At 41.8% G+C, this 18,658-nt stretch overlaps 2 protein-coding genes across 9 annotated transcripts in view; both read left to right on the top strand.

The window, feature by feature from the left end:
• LOC146563822 (protein MTSS 1-like) overlaps positions 1–14,244 on the top strand; it is a 52,441-nt gene extending 38,197 nt beyond the window's left edge. For 2 of the 7 annotated variants that reach the window (XM_085291138.1, XM_085291145.1), the window contains 12 exons: positions 1–41; positions 1,081–1,092; positions 5,519–5,676; positions 5,941–6,048; positions 6,199–6,296; positions 7,657–7,921; positions 8,894–9,007; positions 9,366–9,605; positions 9,774–9,989; positions 10,712–10,871; positions 10,975–11,256; positions 11,343–14,244. The exon at positions 1–41 is cut by the window's left edge and continues 34 nt beyond it. In XM_085291138.1, the coding sequence (XP_085147264.1) occupies positions 1–41; positions 1,081–1,092; positions 5,519–5,676; positions 5,941–6,048; positions 6,199–6,296; positions 7,657–7,921; positions 8,894–9,007; positions 9,366–9,605; positions 9,774–9,989; positions 10,712–10,871; positions 10,975–11,256; positions 11,343–11,812 (2,164 nt within the window). In that variant the 3' untranslated portion in view covers positions 11,813–14,244. The remainder of the gene's footprint in view (positions 42–1,080; positions 1,093–5,518; positions 5,677–5,940; positions 6,049–6,198; positions 6,297–7,656; positions 7,922–8,893; positions 9,008–9,365; positions 9,606–9,773; positions 9,990–10,711; positions 10,872–10,974; positions 11,257–11,342) is intronic. The other 5 variants (XM_085291142.1, XM_085291143.1, XM_085291139.1 and 2 more) reach the window with 5 other exon arrangements.
• A 1,288-nt stretch (positions 14,245–15,532) lies between these two features.
• The window catches only part of LOC146563821 (transmembrane protein 65-like), a 42,655-nt gene continuing 39,529 nt past the window's right edge, over positions 15,533–18,658 (top strand). The window contains exons 1-2 of one of the 2 annotated variants that reach the window (XR_014894369.1): positions 15,533–15,808; positions 16,135–16,477. Coding sequence is in view for 1 of the 2 variants with exons in the window: in XM_085291137.1 (XP_085147263.1) it covers positions 16,171–16,477 (307 nt within the window). In the remaining variant the exon portion in view is untranslated. The remainder of the gene's footprint in view (positions 15,809–16,134; positions 16,478–18,658) is intronic. The other variant, XM_085291137.1, reaches the window with a different exon arrangement.

The raw sequence follows: 18,658 nt of genomic DNA, 5'->3' as shown, positions 1-18,658 counted from the left end.
GTCATCGGACACGCTGAAACTTCAAAAGAAAGCAAAAAAAGGTACTTTTTAATTAACTTTTGCAATAATTTTACCTGCTAAATGCTGGTAACAGTAAATGGATTACACATGACACAACATAAACTAATTCACGCTAAAAAAGGGGGGGGGGGGGTCTTCTTTGTTTAAAAAAACAATTAAAAATAAAGACACATGAGGGTAGAAGGAAAAACAGACAAGACATATTTGGCTCCGCTACAATAGTTACAATATTTAAGAGAACCATCTACTGTAAATTTACATTCAGGACTAAATTAAAACCCTGATTATTTTAAATGTAAGACAAACTTTTACGTGTCTTAAGCTGACAAATCTTCTTGTAATAGGAAAATGCTCAAACTATATATGTGAGTTTTTCATTAGACACCAGCGATGTGTGTAGACGTTTGTCCCCACTGATTTAGTTGTGCAGCTTCACTGAGGCTAAACATTACCTTACTTGGTAAACGCTCCCTCGGAGGGTAGGGCTCGTTTCCCTCTGCCGTTTTCTTGGCTCAGGTTCTACAGACACATTCATCTACCTAGAAAAAAAATTCGATACACAAAAAAGGAGTTGGTCCGATATCCCTTCAGTATCTGTAGGGATATTGCAGGTTCGTTTTTAAATCAGTGGATAACTCGTACAAAACACTTAAGCCAAAAAAAAGTCTCAGCTCAGCACTAGATTTAACTCAGGAATATACATTTGAATCTGTGAAACATATCCAGCAAAATAATGTTTTAAGAGGACTTTAAGTTCGCTTAAACATAAGAAACAAAGACATGGCCAGTCAATAATTCCTCACTCAAATATACATAAAAACTTACTGTATATGTAATCTATTTCTGAGTGGAAACAACATATTGAAGCACTTTGAAGTACTGTTTTAGTTTTTTCTCAGGTTCCTAAAATGCTACAGGGTCCATTCGCACACACAATGCTCCAAAATCATGTGATGATTAGTGTTTAGCGCTGGCGCTCCTTCACTTGACTTGGATCTTTTTCCTTTCCTTGTCCCCATGTGGTTCTGATACCATCCCTCACCTTACGCTGCACTGCAGCTGATAATTTCGGTAAGTCAGCTTATAGAATAGACACACTGTCCACACTGTTGCTCACGCCATTGTGCTTAACCGAGCATCTTGGTTGTCTTGTGCAATAGGTACCATGGATCTTTGTATGCAAATTTTAATGTGTGTAAATGCTTCCAATTATTTGCATGCTCATTTTTTTTTCTACAGGTGAGGCTACTCTTGTTTACACTCGATGGTTGCCACAACATACTGGCATGTTGTTGTTGTTTTTTCCTCAGGGGTGGAGAAACCAGGATTCCCACTTTATGTAGATGCTTCATTTACCTTCTCTTTATTTGTTTATATATTCATGGTCTGTAGTTCCTGATTTGAGGGCCTGTGTTGATAATCACCTTAACTTTAACCACATTTATAGGTGGTTTAACTTGTCGTTTGTCATAGCATAACTACAGAAACAGCCAAAGTGATGTTTTTTATAAACAGCTGAATCTAACCACCCTTTAATATTTCACACTAATTCCGAATTTATTGCTATTTGTATATAGACATCTTCTATTTAGGCATTTTGGAGACTTCCACACTGATGTGAGCAAAGACAATCGTAACTAGCTTTGCTTCTTTAAACCTGACTCATAGCAGCACAAACAGATCTTTAAATAAAATGCAAAGCAGTAGGTTAGTAGATTCTAATATGCTACACTGAAAGAAGACTGCTCCATTTGCTATCAGATGTAAGACACCATCTGTCTGCTTGTGTTGGTCGGTCGATATCTGATGTTTGATATGTGTCTTGTGAGGGTGTTTTTCTGACCTGGGACCCTGGCCGTTCTAAGAAACAGCCTGTGACTGCAACCTAATGTAATCATTGCCCTCGTGAAAGCTGAAGCAGTTAATCTCATTTGGGTGTGCAAATGTATCTACATGTGAATCGAATGAGGGCTACTTCAACCACCTGATTCAAACAACTCAAAGCAACTGAAAAGAAAAAAGCTGAATTCTTGAATCTTTAGGATGATTCAGGTTTACTTTTAACCTAAAAAAGCTCTCTGCAGTCATTTGCACAACCTAGCCTTGCTAATAAAAGGAACACTGGCCAATTCCTCTGATTCCTCATGGCGTTCATACTTGATAACATCACACACATTTGTTGGTTGCACATCCATGATGAGAACATCCCATTTCACCACAATCCTAAGGTGCTCTGCTGGAAGCAGCCATCAGAAGATGGGTACACTGTGGTCATAAAGGGATCGACATGGTCGGCAAGAACAGTCAGTTTCATGCTCAGTTTGTACAAAAAGGCCCAAAGTGTGCCACACCATTAACCATTATACCACCACCAGTCTAAACCGCTGATATTAGGCAAGATGGATCCACGCTTATATTGTTTACCCCAAATTCTGTTTCTGAAATACCTAGACCAGCCTTTCAGGCACCAACAATCATGTCATGTCAGAGTCACTTAAATCACCTTTCTTCTCCAATCTGATGCTCCGTTTGAACTTCAGCAAGTCATCTTAACCATGTCCTCATGCTTAAACGCATTGAGTTGCTGCCATGTGATTGGCTGAATAGATTTTTGCATTAATAAGCACTTAAACATAACCAGTGTACCTAATGCTACAATTGCTATTTGTTCATATATCCTATGAATTCTGTACAGTCACATTATTTGACCGTCTCTCCTTTTCTCTTACAGCACCAATTGTCTGATTGAACATTAAAAATGGTGGTGAAGTAGATTGTAATGTGCGGTCAGTGACCACAGATCTTTATTATACCTTCTGCAGTTGAAGGGAAATAGAAGGTAGCTATCAAAACCTTGTCATCCACATAGCTGCTCAGAGACTAGGAATGCAGACAAACCCAATGTGTAACCAACACTAACACCACCTCTTCTTACCACAACTGTCATTTCATGGCCGTGTGCTCCGGTGTTGTGTCCATACACTTGAGTCCCTGTGTGTGAGTGTTTAGGTCATTTATGTCAATTGTAGTATCTTTATTAAGTCTCTGATGTTATTAAGTAACAGATATGGCCTCTGGTTGAATATTATAAGCAGGTTATTAACAAGTACCTGTTTGGGGGTTTAGTCAGTAAATAAGCATGTTTCCCTCATACTTGACTTTAAAGAGGCTAAACTCATAAACCAATTAGGACATTGCAACTTTTACAACTTAGAATTAGAAGCACTACTCGAGCTACTCACGAGCTCTAAAAAACAGCAACAAAGAAAATATTTGGCTTTCCATCTGTTTCAGACAAAGTACGTCAACTTACAGTAGCGTCTTTCCAAAACCACATCGGTTTTGTTGAGAAAACCGTCTGCCAATGCTTAAAGTAAAGAAAACCAGAATTCAGCATGCTGAGGAGACACCACAGGCTTTGGGGGTTGAAATGCTATTCTTCTACGCCGAGGCCAACTGAGACCTAGCGTGGACTTAGTCCCAAAACCGAGTGAAGGAAAACATTGATACAATATGATAAGAACATTTTTTAACTTTGTCTGACATACTGCATATAAATGAGTATTAATAAGAGAGCATACATTCGCTCAGAGCATCTTTTGCGATCATGGCATGTAAAGGAATTTTTCCCATTAGAGTTTAAATTTTTTAGATTCAAATATTGTTCAAACTCAAACTTTTATTTAAGAGTGCTCGACATTGTTTTCAAATAGCTGTTTGGATTCATACCAGACTGTAAGGGGGTCTTCCTGTGCCTGCGCTCCATCACTCCACTACAATTCATGAAATTTGGTTTTGTAGTTTTTGCATCTTATACCTAAGTGACAGACACACGGCACTGATTACATCCCTCCTGGTCTTTTGCCTTAAAGGAGGGATACGATTTTCCCTATAATGAGTTCAGTCCTGCAATGGAAACCAGAATAATGAGTGAGGTCTGTCTTAGCCCTCTAAAGTTTGCTCACGTAGCCAGCTCTCCACAAACCCTTGCATGTTATAATTGTACCCTGGGTTGCCTCAGAAGTTGCATTTGGATCTATATGAAACTGAAAATGTATACTTCAATCTGGACTTTCCAGTCCAGCTTTTACAGTCAATTTACTTTTTAGCTGCCATAAAGACACACACAGCTCACATTCCTCAGAGTCCAGTGTCAAACTCACCCGCTAAACTTGGTAAATGGATTCCCTTCACATTGAAGCTTCTTTTGTCTCGTCTCTTGTTTTTTGTACGCAGTCATTACAGACCCAGACTGCCCCGCGATATTTAGATTTGTAGTGTTCATGTGCTGGTATTTGTGTGTGTTCTGCAAGTCACTGTTAATTATAAAAATGTATCTTCCTGCTGCTTTATCCTGTTAAAAATGCATAGACCACACACGGACACGTCCACGAGGAACAAGCTTGTTTGTCCTCAGGATGACATGCGCATGCTTACAGTGTGTTTTACATTTGAGATGAGGATGATTTACCTGCGTAACTCCATCTCTGTGTTTCCTCTGGTATCTATTTGCATGATAAAGGGCCTCACATGAAACGTCAACAAAAGATCTTTGCCCAGACACAAGAGTAGAAAGAGACCACAGACCTTGTTCAGTTTGCAAGTGTATGCTTAACCTTGATTATCAAAGTTAAAACTCTGTGCGTGTGTGTATATGTTTGCGTGTAAGTGTAATTTAAGTGCCTTTGAAACACAGTGTCGGGTAGTCGTCAGCTTTCCTGCTTCCTCAGGGAATTCAGGAGGATTTGATTTGACTTCAGGGTATCCTCTCTTAAAATCATACACCTAAATGCAATTTCTAAACACAGAATCAGAAAGTGCTGAATGACACTATAACCTTTGGGACTGCAAAAGTCCTCAGACATTCCTGGATTTATACATGCATATTAAAACGCAGCACAAGGACCAGATGGTTGTGTCAATACCCCGGACTCTTGTGATTATGAAAGCTGATGCACACAGTGTCTCTCTCTCTCTCTCTTAACACATTCCAGGAATTCATAGGAATCGACAAACGGTAGTGGAAAGATAGTCAAAATGGCACTCGCTTCCATCTATCTTATCATAACATATGGGAAGCTTTCCAAGATGTGCGAAAGCTTAGCCTAAGGTTGATAACTTGTTTTTCCACTTCTGAGCAAAAGATGGGAAGCTACAGGGACAAGAGTGGCTCTTTACAAGGAGCAGTGTGGAGTAGTTAAGAAATTCAAACAGTAGCTTTTACAACAGCAATGTTCACCTCAATAAACAACATGCAGAGCTGTACAAGTTGCTAGTACCAAGCTAACACCAAAGAGTAGTAGTGATTATTCATGCGTCTCACACTAGGGTAACTATTCTGTTTAATATCTGTGCTGTGAAGGAATTACAAAGGTGAAAAGTATTGTTTTCATACTTAACCTGTCAATTTGATCACATATCTGATCTCATTTTTATATTCCTCTATTGACGTAGATTCCTCTTTTTCCCCTGTTTTTCTTTTTTCTTCCCCTCCAAGGTCGTGGTGATATCCAGCCACAGCTGGACAGCGCCATGCAGGATGTCAGTGACAAATACATTCTGCTGGAAGAGATGGAGAAGCAGGCCCTGAGGAAGGCTCTTATAGAGGAGAGACAGAGATTTTGCTGTTTTGTAGCCATGCTGCGGCCTATAGTGGTGAGTGCAGCGGGGGAGAGGAAAGAGAAATGGGCCTTGGGTAACCACTCAGAGAGAGCAACAGAAAAATGTATTAACTCCACAGGCTCTATGCTTTTTACATCCCACACACTGGATAGAAAACGTTTAACTTTCTTTTTCTTTAACACACTGAACTGTAAGCTTTTTTTTTTTAACTTTAAACACTGAAATGTAATGACTCTTTTTACTGGTGTGTAACCTGATTAGGCGTAATCATCTTGTCTACATGTACTGTCCTTGTAGGATGAGGAGATTTCTATGTTGGGAGAGGTTACCCATCTCCAGACCATCTCTGAGGACCTCAAAGCCTTGACCTCAGACCCACACAAGCTTCCCCCTGCGAGTGAACAGGTGAGGAAAAACATTAAAAAGATAAAGTACTCATTATGTGCGTCATATTTTTGTGCTTTTTTTTTTTTTTTTTTTTTTTTTTTTAATTCTGTTTACTACCTTTTTTTCTCAACTCTGAAAACAAACAGCTAATAATTTTGTCCATTTCAGGTGATCTTGGACTTGAAGGGCTCAGACTATGGTTGGTCATATCAAACTCCGCCCTCATCCCCCAGCACCACCATGTCCAGGAAGTCTAGCATGTGCAGGTAGGCTCAAATAAGGGAAAGAGGGGCATAGTTTTATAAGCACACATGAATCTACACCCATAAAAACTTTTGAAATTCACTTTACTTAAAATTAAATTAAAGTAAAATTTAATTATGCCGTTTTTTTCACCAGTTTCCCTAAAGTGATAAGAGAAATGGAACTGCGTTACAGTGTTTCGTCAAGTTAGAATTCCACAGTTTTATAACAGTGTCCCGCATATACTTTGCAAGATCTACTAAAATATGCAAAACTGTCATTTTAACCATATCAGTGCTTGTGAATCTGCTTGGAAGACAGCTGATATCAATTTAAAGAGATTTTAAAGTAGGAGTAAATGATTTACTGGCTTTGCATAAACTTTGTCTGCCACCTAGTGGCCAAAATTATCTGCAATACTTTGCAGAAGATATGCTAAAGATATGTTTTGGTATAACTGTATTTGGTGAAAAGTGTTAAGAAAGATGAAGGAGAATTGACAAAAGGAAGCAGCTAATGATTTTTAGCTGTTCAGATCTTGTCTTCTTTACTCTGTCCTCACTGCTTTTGTGTATCTTCCAATGATTCGTTTTCCAGAGCTGTTCTGGTTTAAGGAAATAAGTCTAATGTCTGGGTTGTGTATTGCTTTACGTCTTTTTTTTTTTTTTAAATGTGCTAAAATCTATTTCAGGGTTGTGGGTGTGATGATTGGACCAAAACTTTAAATTACATGTTAGATTATGATTGACTGCTATATGGTAACAATGCAAGACTTTGAGGCCAAAAACAAAAATTGCTGCTTTTCCTCCTGTTTCTTAAGGCTTTTGCAAATATATCATTTTCATCTGAGATTTTGGCGACTTGGTTAATGCATACACATTTTATCAGATGCTGCATCATAGTACAGCACTAGCAGCTTGAGCTGGTTATAGATTTGATTTGCATATAGTTGTTTTATTGTCATAATTTGCTTCACGCTGCATTTATAGTAGGACAGATCTTTTAATTTAGAAGTCACGGAGTAATTAAGACCCACTGTTTATGCTGTTTTTGTTTTTCATGATTTTTTCCTGTGAATATTTTCAAAAAGCTTGCACAAATCCTGCCTGCAATTATTGCCATTTATGATTTCAGTCGCCTTGAGTTGGTTTGTGTTGTTGTTTTTGAGGAGATTGGCCTAATTCACTGCCTGCTGCATCTTGGTGTGGTGTTTTAATTGTTTCCCACCATGTCTTTTCCATTCCCCCACCCCCAAACCTTTGCCTTTATGTCTACTCCTTTTATCTCCTCCTTACCCAATCATCCCCCCTCCTTCAACCCAATCTGCCTTTGGGTGCACTTGATTCTCTTTACCCTCATCGCTTGCTCCTTCCCCTTTCACAGTAGTCTGAACAGCGTTAACAGTAGTGACTCCAGGGGATCCAGTGGCTCTCACTCTCATTCTCCTTCCTCCTCTTCTTCCTCCTCTTCCTCACACCACCTCTTCCACCACCATCACCCTCGCCATCGATACCGCAGCTCCACGCTACCCCAGCAGACCCCAGCTCGGCTTCCTAGCATCTCCTCCCACGACTCGGGCTTCATTTCTTCATCACAAGACCAGTACACATTATCCAAGTCGTCCTCGCCACTGCCAGCTGAAAAAAAGGTAAGAAAGAGGCCTCAGATACCCACACTTGACCATAATTTTGGATCCAACTCTCTCAAGACGATGAGAGACAGTTAGCTGGCAGCAGTTAGTGTGTGTGATCATGGTGAAGTCATTTCACTGCTATTATTATAGCATAAATATGAAGGAAATTAGTCTGCCTCCATTCTAGCCCAGGGCAAAACGGGTCAGGCCCATCCTGCTATTAAAAAGTCAACCGCTGTGACAGACTGCGGTGTGTATTGTATTTTCATTAAATGAATTACAGCAAAATTGCATGTTAGAGCATCAACATTATGTTTTACAGTCGCTAAGAGCATGTCTCTATCAGCAGGTCTGAGTCTGTCACTTTTATCTAATCGTCTGCGAGGTAGTCCAAGGGATCGTCTGTGCGGGCTCCGCGGTTGGAGATCAGCACTGAGAGCAGCTGCACTAGTTGATGTTGTCTTGGCATGCCAGCAACCAGAGTTCCCCTGTCCAGAACACATTGGTAGAGTTAGGCTCCAAGTTTTTATGATGCACTGAATGTGGTTTGGCAAGTCTAACTCTGACCCATTTACAGTACAGTCCTGGGAATCGGCCTCCTCGTTGCCTCTTTCTTGGTGTAGTTACAGTAGCTGAAAGAGAACGGCCTCACAGCTCACACTTTACACATCACAGGGAACTTTGTGTTTCCAGCCTCCAGCACTCACCCTCGCACTGCTGATGTCCATACATTTAATGCTGGTTTGACTCCCAGTGCACCTCTTCTGCAGTCATTCGGCTGTGCACTGCACTAACTGCTGAGAACAGTGAAAAAGTTGCCTCTGCTTTCTTAACAAACTGCTTCTATCTCGCTACCTGCTGACATGTCTATCTTTTGATTCTTTCCTTTTACACGTCCGTCTGTGATGTCTCCCTCCTCCTTTTACCGCTCCTCTCTCCTTCTGGTCTCGTGTCACTGCCTGTTTGCCGCTGCCCTCGCTGTCCCAGGCTTGTCCCACTTCCAGCCCCTCTGAGATGTCAGAGACAGGGCTGCTGCATAGTGACTGCAGCACCCCTTCTTCACTAGCAGATACTACTGCACCTCAGCCCTCTACTGACAAGGTGATAAACACTCATCCACAATGAATCTTATAAGCTTTACACACGCAACATGCTTTCCTCATACTAAACTCTAAACCCGGGTGTGTATGCCATCGATTCAGTGTAATGCAAAGATACTCTGTATGCTGTATGTGCATCTCCAGTTTTCATTCATTTCAGCATCCGTGAGCAGTTCCTTTCTTCTGTGTTGATTTGATTAGTATATTTTTTGTGTTTCCTGTACTTGAGTTATCCTCAGTTATGTTTTGTTTTTATTTTCCACTGTTTTATCATTTAAACGATTTATCCCATTACACATTTGTTTGCTTGTCTTCTTTCTGTTCTCATCCCTCCTCCTGATCGGCATGCACGCAAACAGTTGTCCAATGGTTTCGACCACTACAGCCCAGCCAGTTCCCCCTACCTGCATAGCAACGGGGGCAGTTTGGGCTCAGTGTCAAACACTGCCTTCCCCTTCTTCCCTCCCTCCTCCTCAACCTCCACCTCCTGCCCCACTCGTTCATGGTCACGTCCTGCATCAGCCTTGCTGCCAGACTACCCTCCCTACTGCACATTGGGTTCCCCCATGATGCCTTCATCACGAGTCCCCAGCTGGAAGGTTTGTCCATCTCCTCTGAGTTGACGATCGACATATTTCCGTCCTCCTTGTCTACAGTTTGAACACACATTCATTTGGGTTTTCTTTATGTTGTTTACCTACTTTAGTTGAGTCCAAAAATGTAGTATGAACAACAAACACTGACATCTGCATCTCGTTTTTTAACAGGACTGGGCGAAGCCTGGGCCTTATGACCAGCCTATGGTCAACACGTTACGGAGAAAGAAAGACAAGGAGAGTCCAGCTGTGGTGGACAGTAATGGGAGTATGAACTGTGATAATAGCCCGCCCTCTGCCCAGACCGCAGCTCCAGCTGCATTGCAAACACCAAGCCAATCAGCATTAGTGCAAGACAAGAACAGGAACACACCTGCGGCTGTCAGGGTCAGTTTTTTGTCGCTGTCTCCCTCTTTTTGTTAACTGATTAAACAAGCATGCTGTTAGTTCGCCAGTGAGGATTCAGCCAAATGTTCTTTTGGGTTTTTGGTCTCTCTGTAACACGTTTTTCCTAATTAAGGAATCTCATTTGCACTTCTTACTGTTTAGCCTGTTTTTTATCTCTTCTTGTGTTGGACAAATATACTGTTAATAATAGCAACTGGTGAGAAATTTACTGGTCTACTTTACATGAATGCTCTCCATAAATTGTTGATTAACTTCAATTAACTTCTTCTCAATTTTTCATGGCTTTTTATGCCGAGAAGCACCACATGGTTTCTGCTTAGATCCCTCCCTAATGCTTAAAAGCTGTGGTCATTTGCTAGTCAAATAAAAATTCCTCTGTGATTCATTTCTATCTTACTGCTACTAACTCATGAAGTCTGTAAACGGAGATCAGTCTGTGTATTGCCAACTGTGATACTTGACTTTCAGGTGAACCCACGTTAAACTACTTGCAGGCCAATGTTTTTGTCCTGGAATTTCGATGATATGAATAGCCTCCCACCACTAATGTCCCCATTTAATGACTTTAATGGGTTGAATTTAATGACTTTAATGACTTTAATGAATTGTACCTGACTGGTTCCAGGCAAACATTCAGATTGTTACTAAATGTTTTGTTTTTTCTTTCTTTTTGTTGGTTGATTGCATCTGTTTTTCTCCAGGCCGGGGATATCGAGGCCCAGGATGATCTGGCTCTGGCCTTATCCAGAGGTCTGGAACTGGACACCCAGAGGTCCAGTAGAGACTCTATCCAGTGCTCCAGTGGCTACAGCACACAGACCAACACACCCTGCTGCTCTGAGGATACTATACCGTCACAAGGTAGCACACTCACCAGTTCTCTGCTTCTTTTTAACTTGCTAGCATCATATCATACGTCACGTGGCTGGGTGCATACACTGCTTATTTCTTTGTTTCATTCCAGTATCAGACTACGACTACTTCTCAATGGCTGGAGACCCAGAGTCTGAGCAGCAGCAGTCTGACTTTGATAAGTCCTCCACCATCCCCAGAAATAGTGATATCACTCAGTCCTACAGACGTATGTTCCAGGCCAAACGCCCAGCCTCCACAGCGGGGCTACCCAGCAGTCAGGTACCTTATCCTGGCCCGGGGGCCTACCACACGGGGCCTTATCCCCCCACACCAATCCACACAGGCGCTTATGCATCTACTCCTACTGCACAGTATCCTCCTACGCCTACAGGTAACTGTTTTGGCCACTTTCTTAATGTTGGTGATAAAATATCGTGACCATCAGTTCCCAAAATGCCTCTCTTCGCATTTCTACAGGCCACGGTCCAGTTATTGTGACCCCTGGAGTTGCCACGATCCGCCGTACGCCTTCATCTAAACCTTCTGGACGCCGTTCGGGCTCCGTTACAGGTACAGGCCCCATTCCCATTCGCACTCCTGTCGTTCCTGTAAAGATCCCCACGGTGCCTGATATGCCAGGAGCTGTTAATGGGAACAGAGGCGAGGAGATGGTAGGCAGAGAAGAATCCCCCAGTTCTCCAACATTTACAGGAGAGGAGGATCCCGGCACGCTACCCATGGCGTCCTGGAGCGGTCAGGCCACAACCAACCCTCCCAATCTACCCAACTATGTGAGCCAGCAGCACCTTCAGAGTGAGATGAGACAGGAGGGAGGAGGAGATGATTCAGGAGAGCAAGAAGAAGGAGACATGCTGATGGCCATCCGCAAAGGGGTCAAGCTCAAGAGAACCTTCACCAACGATCGCTCTGCACCACGCATCGCGTGATTCGGCAAAGGTCGCAGGAGACGTGTGACCTCATTTGTAAATTAGGTCAGAAGCTTTAGGAAAAAGGAACGTTGCAGATAAGAAGTGCAATGTGTAAACTTAAAAGGCTTCTTGTAACACATTGCAATATCAGTGGTATCTGCTGGCTTTCGTCACCTGTGAGAACCTCCTGCTACAGCCCCCATTTACAGTCACTCAAAGAAAAGACAATAGCAGTTGTCTTATTGGGCTTACGTTGCCTCAGAAATGATATAAAGCCAGGTTAATAACTCACTCTGGATGAGGCCATTTGTGCTAATCCTTGTATAAGCTGTAATTCCAGGCCCACAGATGTAAAAGAGCAGCATAAAACAGCATGTTTTTGTTAATAAGTAGCACCACACTGATCACTCATTATTTTCACACATTCACACAATACTTACGTCTCCTCTGAGTGGGGGAAAAAAAAGTACTGTATATTATGTGTACACAGACTCAGTGTTTTGGGAGTGCACTGTACTGTTGCGGTGGGATCAGCATTCTTACTGTTGATGACTTGGCAATAACCTCTGCAGGTACGACACGCCCTCGAGAGAGCGATATTAAAGTGCTCTATTACAGTAACGGCTTCAGCGGCTGGCCTTTGATGGCTCCATTTTTGGCAACTCCTGACCTGCATCAGTGCTTATTTGGAGGCACGCCCTGATGGCTGTTCATAGGTGCTGAGCTTCCAGTCACAGTTCAAAGACTTAAATGCAGTATGCATCGATACTCAGAGACACCATGAGCACAGGAAGCTCCTAAAGAAAACCAAACAAAAGCAAAGGAAATGACTGCGTTGCATTTGGAGTCGTAGGAGGCTACAGTGTGACTAAAGTGTAACATGTTTGACGCTGTGACATTAAGAGAGACTAAAGTTGTGTCCTGTTCTTCTTTATAAGGGTTCATATTGACACGGTTTGTAAATAATTTTGCACGTCTGTGTTACCGGGGAGTGTCGGCATCGCTCGTTCAATCGTTCAAAATCAATCAGTTCCACATCTTTTAACAGGGACATAAGGATCATCATACTGCACTGCCTCCAAGTGGATTGGGTGTACTTCTCCTCAGTTTATGACTCATTTAATCTGCAATCTCTACACGTTCATGGGTGGCAGATTAAACCTTGTCAGAGGTTCTCGTGTTAATATACGACCTCTTTCCTTTGTTTGTCATTTATTGACCACAGTTTGAGCTGCTTGGCGTTGATTGCTCACAGCGGCAGCAATAAATCTCAAAGTATATACTGTCTCTGTTTAAAAAGAGAGAGAGAACTAAACATTTTATTGAACCTGAAGCATTATTTCAGAGTTAAATGGTATTTTTGTTAACGCCATGATGTTTCTGTCCTTCAGACTTCAGACCACGTTTTTACAACTGCCACTTTAAATTAGGTTTGTTTTGTTGTTTTTGGTTGTTTTTACAAAGATGATTATGTTATCGACAAGGAAATCGCATAAAAACTATCATATAAGATGAGATACTAGGCCCGTCCTTAGACCAGAGGCTAAACAGGCTAGTTAGTGTCACTTGGTCTGTATTTGATTTGCATTTCAGTTCAAGCACTGTGAGACCATGGCTACTACAGGATGTTTGAAATTGTAAATATTATTTAGTTAGTCCAGGATCTCACACGATTTTAATTTATTTCATTTCTCATTCTTTAAATGTCTTCCTCCTCAACTCGTCTCTATTTTTATACTTACTATAAAATATCAGAGTGGCAGAGCTGTTCCCTCGATCAGTGCCGTCTAAAGTTTTCAGTCAAATGTTCACGACTGTCCCGCTGTCAGTCCCTTATTTCACACATCTGTATATTTTGCATCATGAATTCAGATAAGATGGTTTGAAAGCACAGTTTTGTTTTTTGTAAGAAAAAGCAGGTGTGGTTTTGAGTCTCATCAGTATTATGAGCCCAGGTCTCGTGCAGAGCTGCACCCACTTCAGTTCAGTCCAAACGGCGCATTTTCATCTGAGTGGGAACGATAAAACCCAACTCTCTTTTTTTTTTTTTTTTTTTTTGTAAATTATTGTTTAAAGTGATGATTTTTTCCCCCTGGAGACTGAACTGAAAGTGGAGTTAGCTAAACAGATTGCGCCTTGCAAACCTCCGTCCACTCATTTAAAACTTGTATCATTAACCTGTAAGTCCCATATTTAAATTACTAGCATAAATATATATAAATATTATATTTGCCAAATGTCAGTATATCCTATAAGAAGTTTATAGTTTGTGAAAGTTTTAAAGTATAGTTAAGTCTGTTTTCCAGTTTAGTTTTTAGCTGTTTTCCTTCCCCACAGAGAGTTGACCTCTCAGTCTGTCCCTGTAGAGTTCAGGCTTTAATGCATTTTGTTTAGGAGGTAAAAATGTTGTTATGACAGCTTTAGCAATATAATAAAGAATATTAATTTTGTTTTGGCTTTGTGTCTTCTCGAATATGTCGTGAGTGAGTGAGTGAGTGAGGGAGGGAGGGAGGGAGGGAGAGACTATTCAGAGTCAACAGTTAACCTACCCCGACAAACTGCATGTCTGTGAACTGTGGGAGGAAGGCATGGCAGTGAGAACCCACTGAGAACATGCAAACTCCACACAGAAAGGCCCTACCCAGAAGGTGGATTCAAACTTTCTTGCTGTGAGGCAACGGTGCTAATCACAGTGCTGCCCTTATGAACACATACTGATTAAAATTAGGTGGGTGGATCAATCCGAAAATAAATGGCATCGATACCAAAGCAGGTATTACTATTGAATCGATACTAGTGGGTAGGATCAGCACAAGTACGTCCCAGGTGTCCAAAAAGCCCAATTTAAAAAAACAAAACATGAAATGTTAAAAGATTTATTTGTTTTGTTCACTAGTTTTTATGGAAAGTAAAAGTGTTTTACTGATGATGATTTTATAAATCTGCTCTCCCCTATATAAGGTACACTTATAGGCTGAAAGTATTGGTGTCGGCAATACTGATCCTGTATTTACTTGCTGTCGGATCAATACCAACCTTTGCAGGATCACAAAGCACTAATTAAAATGTGCCTAAACACGAGAAGTTATTTCTAATTAATAATATAGAAATGTTATCCCTGATTTTGGCCACCAGGGGCCGCCCTTATCCAAGTTTAAACATCCAAACCTGATTCAAGGCTTCGACTTGGATTTTTTTTTATTACTTCACCCATCCTTAGAGGCCTGGAAATACTTATCAATGAAATAGTCAGTGGACTACTCATTTAAACAGTCAAAAAAAAGGAAGCAAAAGAAACCGCATGAGAAACAGACACTACTTTTCCTTGAGGTGCGGGCTTCTCCTTCTAAAACAAATAACTTCCACATGATGTCATGTTTCGTCGTGGTAGTTTTTTCTTATCTGGCTGAATAATTCAAATGCTCCACGTGCATAACAGCAGAGGGAGTGATGGGCACACACCCAGGAGACAAACACAGACCTTTATCACTATAAACACCACAGATGATGCGCGAAATCACAGTAAGAATGTATCCTCGCGAGAATACGCACAACACTGACTTCTGAAAGGTTACCAACATTTTTAAAAAATATTAACAATGATGATAATAATAATAATAATAAAGCAAATAAAGATAATTTATGAGATGATGTGGCATAAAATCATCTCATACCGTCAGTGTAGTCCTGACTGTACGTGCGTGTGGCGGTGCCGTCACGGCTACGCACGGAGGAAAGCGGCGCTGCCATTGGAAAATATTTCCAGGGCTGCTGGCCGCTTAAGTGCCCTCCCATCCGCTTCACACATTATCCTGTCAGCCAGAGGTTACACCGACAGGGCTCCAGGCTCGCAAAAATGCGATTAAGTATAAACACCCAGCTAGTTATAAAGGTTTTGGGCTTCGCAAAATCTCACCGGATTTAAAGGAGGAACGCGTATGAGCCGGAGCGACCTCACTGTTTTCAAGGTTTCCTGTGGAGGTTGTTGGACGGGACAGCGGAGCATCGACTGAGGTGAGTCCGATAAGTCAAGTTAGAAAACTGGCAAATCTGTTTTTTCACCTTTGGGTTTCCAAGAAAATGCGTTCAATCCGCTCCAATCAATATTTTTTCGTCGACATGGTCAGTGTGGTGATCATTGCCAGGCCGGTTCTTGCTCCTGTTAAGTAAGCCTGGCTGTCTGTGGAGGGTACAGGATGTTATCGTGCGATGGCTGTTGACGCGATTGTTGCACACTGGAGATAAATAATTATATAAATCTTTACGCCATGTGGTTTTAGGTGAGTGCGCGTTTAAAGTGGTGATAACCAGGCCTGGTGTCGCCTGCTCTGCTCCATCAGGTTTCCGGCTCTTCGCTCTACTTCCCCATCTCAGAGATGCTGCCCTGCTTGCGGAGAGTCCTGCGGCCTGCCTTCTCTCTCAGAGCCGGGACTGGTCTGACCGGAGCCGCGCTCAAAACCCACCAAACGCCCGCCCTAGCATCCCCGGTGCAGCTCGCCTCGGAGACCCCGCTCTCCGTGGTGGTGCAGCGGTGTCATCTGGGCACACACCCCCTGAAGGAGCCGATGGAGCCCCTCAACTCACCCCGAGGAGCCAAGGAGTTTATTTATAGCCTTCATCCGTCTGAACGCACCTGTCTGCTCAGAGAGCTGCACAGGTTCGAGTCCATAGCTATTGCTCAAGGTATGTGATTCATTACATGTGCTTTTATATATGTGTCCAGTGTGACACCCGCCCACCCCCTAAGCTGTGCTTTAGCTTGAATCTTTATGTGAAACAGTTCATGCTAGTCATATTTAACAGATTTTTTTTTAAAAAAAGTCCTTCTTTCTTTTGAAGTTTTGCTTGATATCAGTTGTTTTTGGTCGTAATGATCAAAGGAGGTGTGCCTTGGTTGCATCTATTATTCATCGCTGTGTCCCTGGATACAGTGTGTGATGACAAGGGTTACCTCTGGGGTTACAAATATTCAGGCTTCAGCTTTATTACCATTGACATCTGGCTTAAAGGATGAAGTCACCTGTAGAGTTAGGAGTGTGCTGTTCTTAAAGCAGTACTCCCATTTTAACGCTTCTGAGGCATGGTGGCGGATTGGCAGCTTCTAATAAATCCTTCATAACTTCCTTACGAAGAGCTGTTAATCTCGAGGAAATGGCCTGACTCTTCCCTGACCTCTGATCTCTAAATTCCCACTTTAGCTTTTCCTTTATAAAGGTGAAAATGCCAAACTCTTGACCCCCCCCAAAAAAGAAGCTCTCTCCCAAAAAAGAACCTTGTTGCCATTGAGACTTTTTCCTGATTGATTATCTTTCTTATGTGATAATGGTAGTGATCTCTTCCAGGATCCAGAGAATATAAAAACAGTCTCAGTCAGATGCAGCAGTTTTCATCAGTCTCCAGATCTCGAACTAATCAAATAGCCATAGCAGAGTGTGCATCGGTCTGCACTACCACTATCAAAATACAGCAGTAGGTGTATCTTTTAGACCAGAGGTTTGGCATTTGGGCCACAACAATACGCCAGAGCCACTTCAGTGTTCCTTGACTTTGTTTTTCCAACACTTTAATAAAACACAATGCATTTTTACAGACACCCCCCCCATTTCATTTGTCTGCAGTCTCTATGGTCCACGATTAGTAGTTAGGCACAATGTGTTTGAGTCACACAACTGTTACACGTGTCTTCTCAGTTCAAAGACACGTAAGTTTGTTGTACTGGAAGGTCCAAAGCGCTTTTGAGTGTGAATATGAGTGTGAGTGACTTTCCTCTTGGGTCCTCTGGTGGACTGGTGATTTGTCTTCTCTCATGGGTGAGACGGCGCTTCTGCCAAAAAAAAGTGTTAGAGGAAAAAAGTGGCTTGATATGTTCAGCCAAGCAAAGAGGACTGAGTCGGAGAACGTGTTTTTTTTTTTTTTCTCAGGCTTATACAGTGAGGTCAACAATTTGTTGGACAAAGACACATATTTGTAGTTTTTGTGAATTTGAAGTCAAACAATAGAAATTAAACTGCAGACTATTAGCTTTAATTTAAGGGGTTTAACAGTAATTTTGCATCAACTTTTTATAAACTGTCGCCTATTTTTTGAGGGTCAAAAGTAATTGGACAACTGAATAACAAGTAGTTTCACAGCCAGGTCAGGCTGGTTCCCTGTCGGTGTTATGAAAAATTAGGCAGAATAATATGTGCCATTGTAGTCTAATATATGAAGTTGATTCAAAGTGTTGAATTTGTATTTTATAGCTTCTTGCAGAAATTTTATACATGAAGCCCAAATACAGTGTTGATGCATGTGAGGGAAGCCATCATTGGACTGAAAACCCAAAATACATCTATCAGAGATCGCAATAACTTCTGAAGTTTCTAAATCACAATGTTGTTCATACTTGAAAAGAATGAATGCATTAATAATGATAATGGATTGCATCTATATAGCACTTTTCTAGGCACCCAAAGCACTTCACAATTCAGTCACTCTCACATTCACACACTGGTGGAGGCAAGCTACAGTTGTAGCCACAGCTGCCCTGGGGCAGACTGACAGAAGCGAGGCTGCCATATCGCGCCATCGGCCCCTCTGGCCATCACCAGTAGGTGAAGTGTCTTGCCCAAGGACACAACGACACACCTTCCGGTTACAAGACGAACTGCCAACTCTTGAGCCACGATCGCCCCACTGAGCCAATAACTAGCTTAGCAATACTAAAATGCCTGAAAGACTACAGAAGACAACTAAAGTGCATGATCACAGAATTATTTCCATGGTAAATGAAAACAACGGCATCTAACCATGTCAAGAATACTCTCAAAGAGTTAGGTTCATCTTGTCAAGGTTTACAAGGAAGTGAGTCGTTCATTAATGTGA

This window comes from Mchenga conophoros, linkage group LG11, assembly GCF_057382185.1.
Source record: "Mchenga conophoros isolate Kocher_MC1m ecotype Shallow Benthic linkage group LG11, M_conophoros_male_GT1.1, whole genome shotgun sequence".
In the NCBI taxonomy this organism is placed as follows: Eukaryota; Metazoa; Chordata; class Actinopteri; order Cichliformes; family Cichlidae; genus Mchenga; species Mchenga conophoros.
The sequence above is the reverse complement of the archived record's forward strand: the minus strand, read 5'-3'. Positions and strand labels throughout refer to the sequence as shown.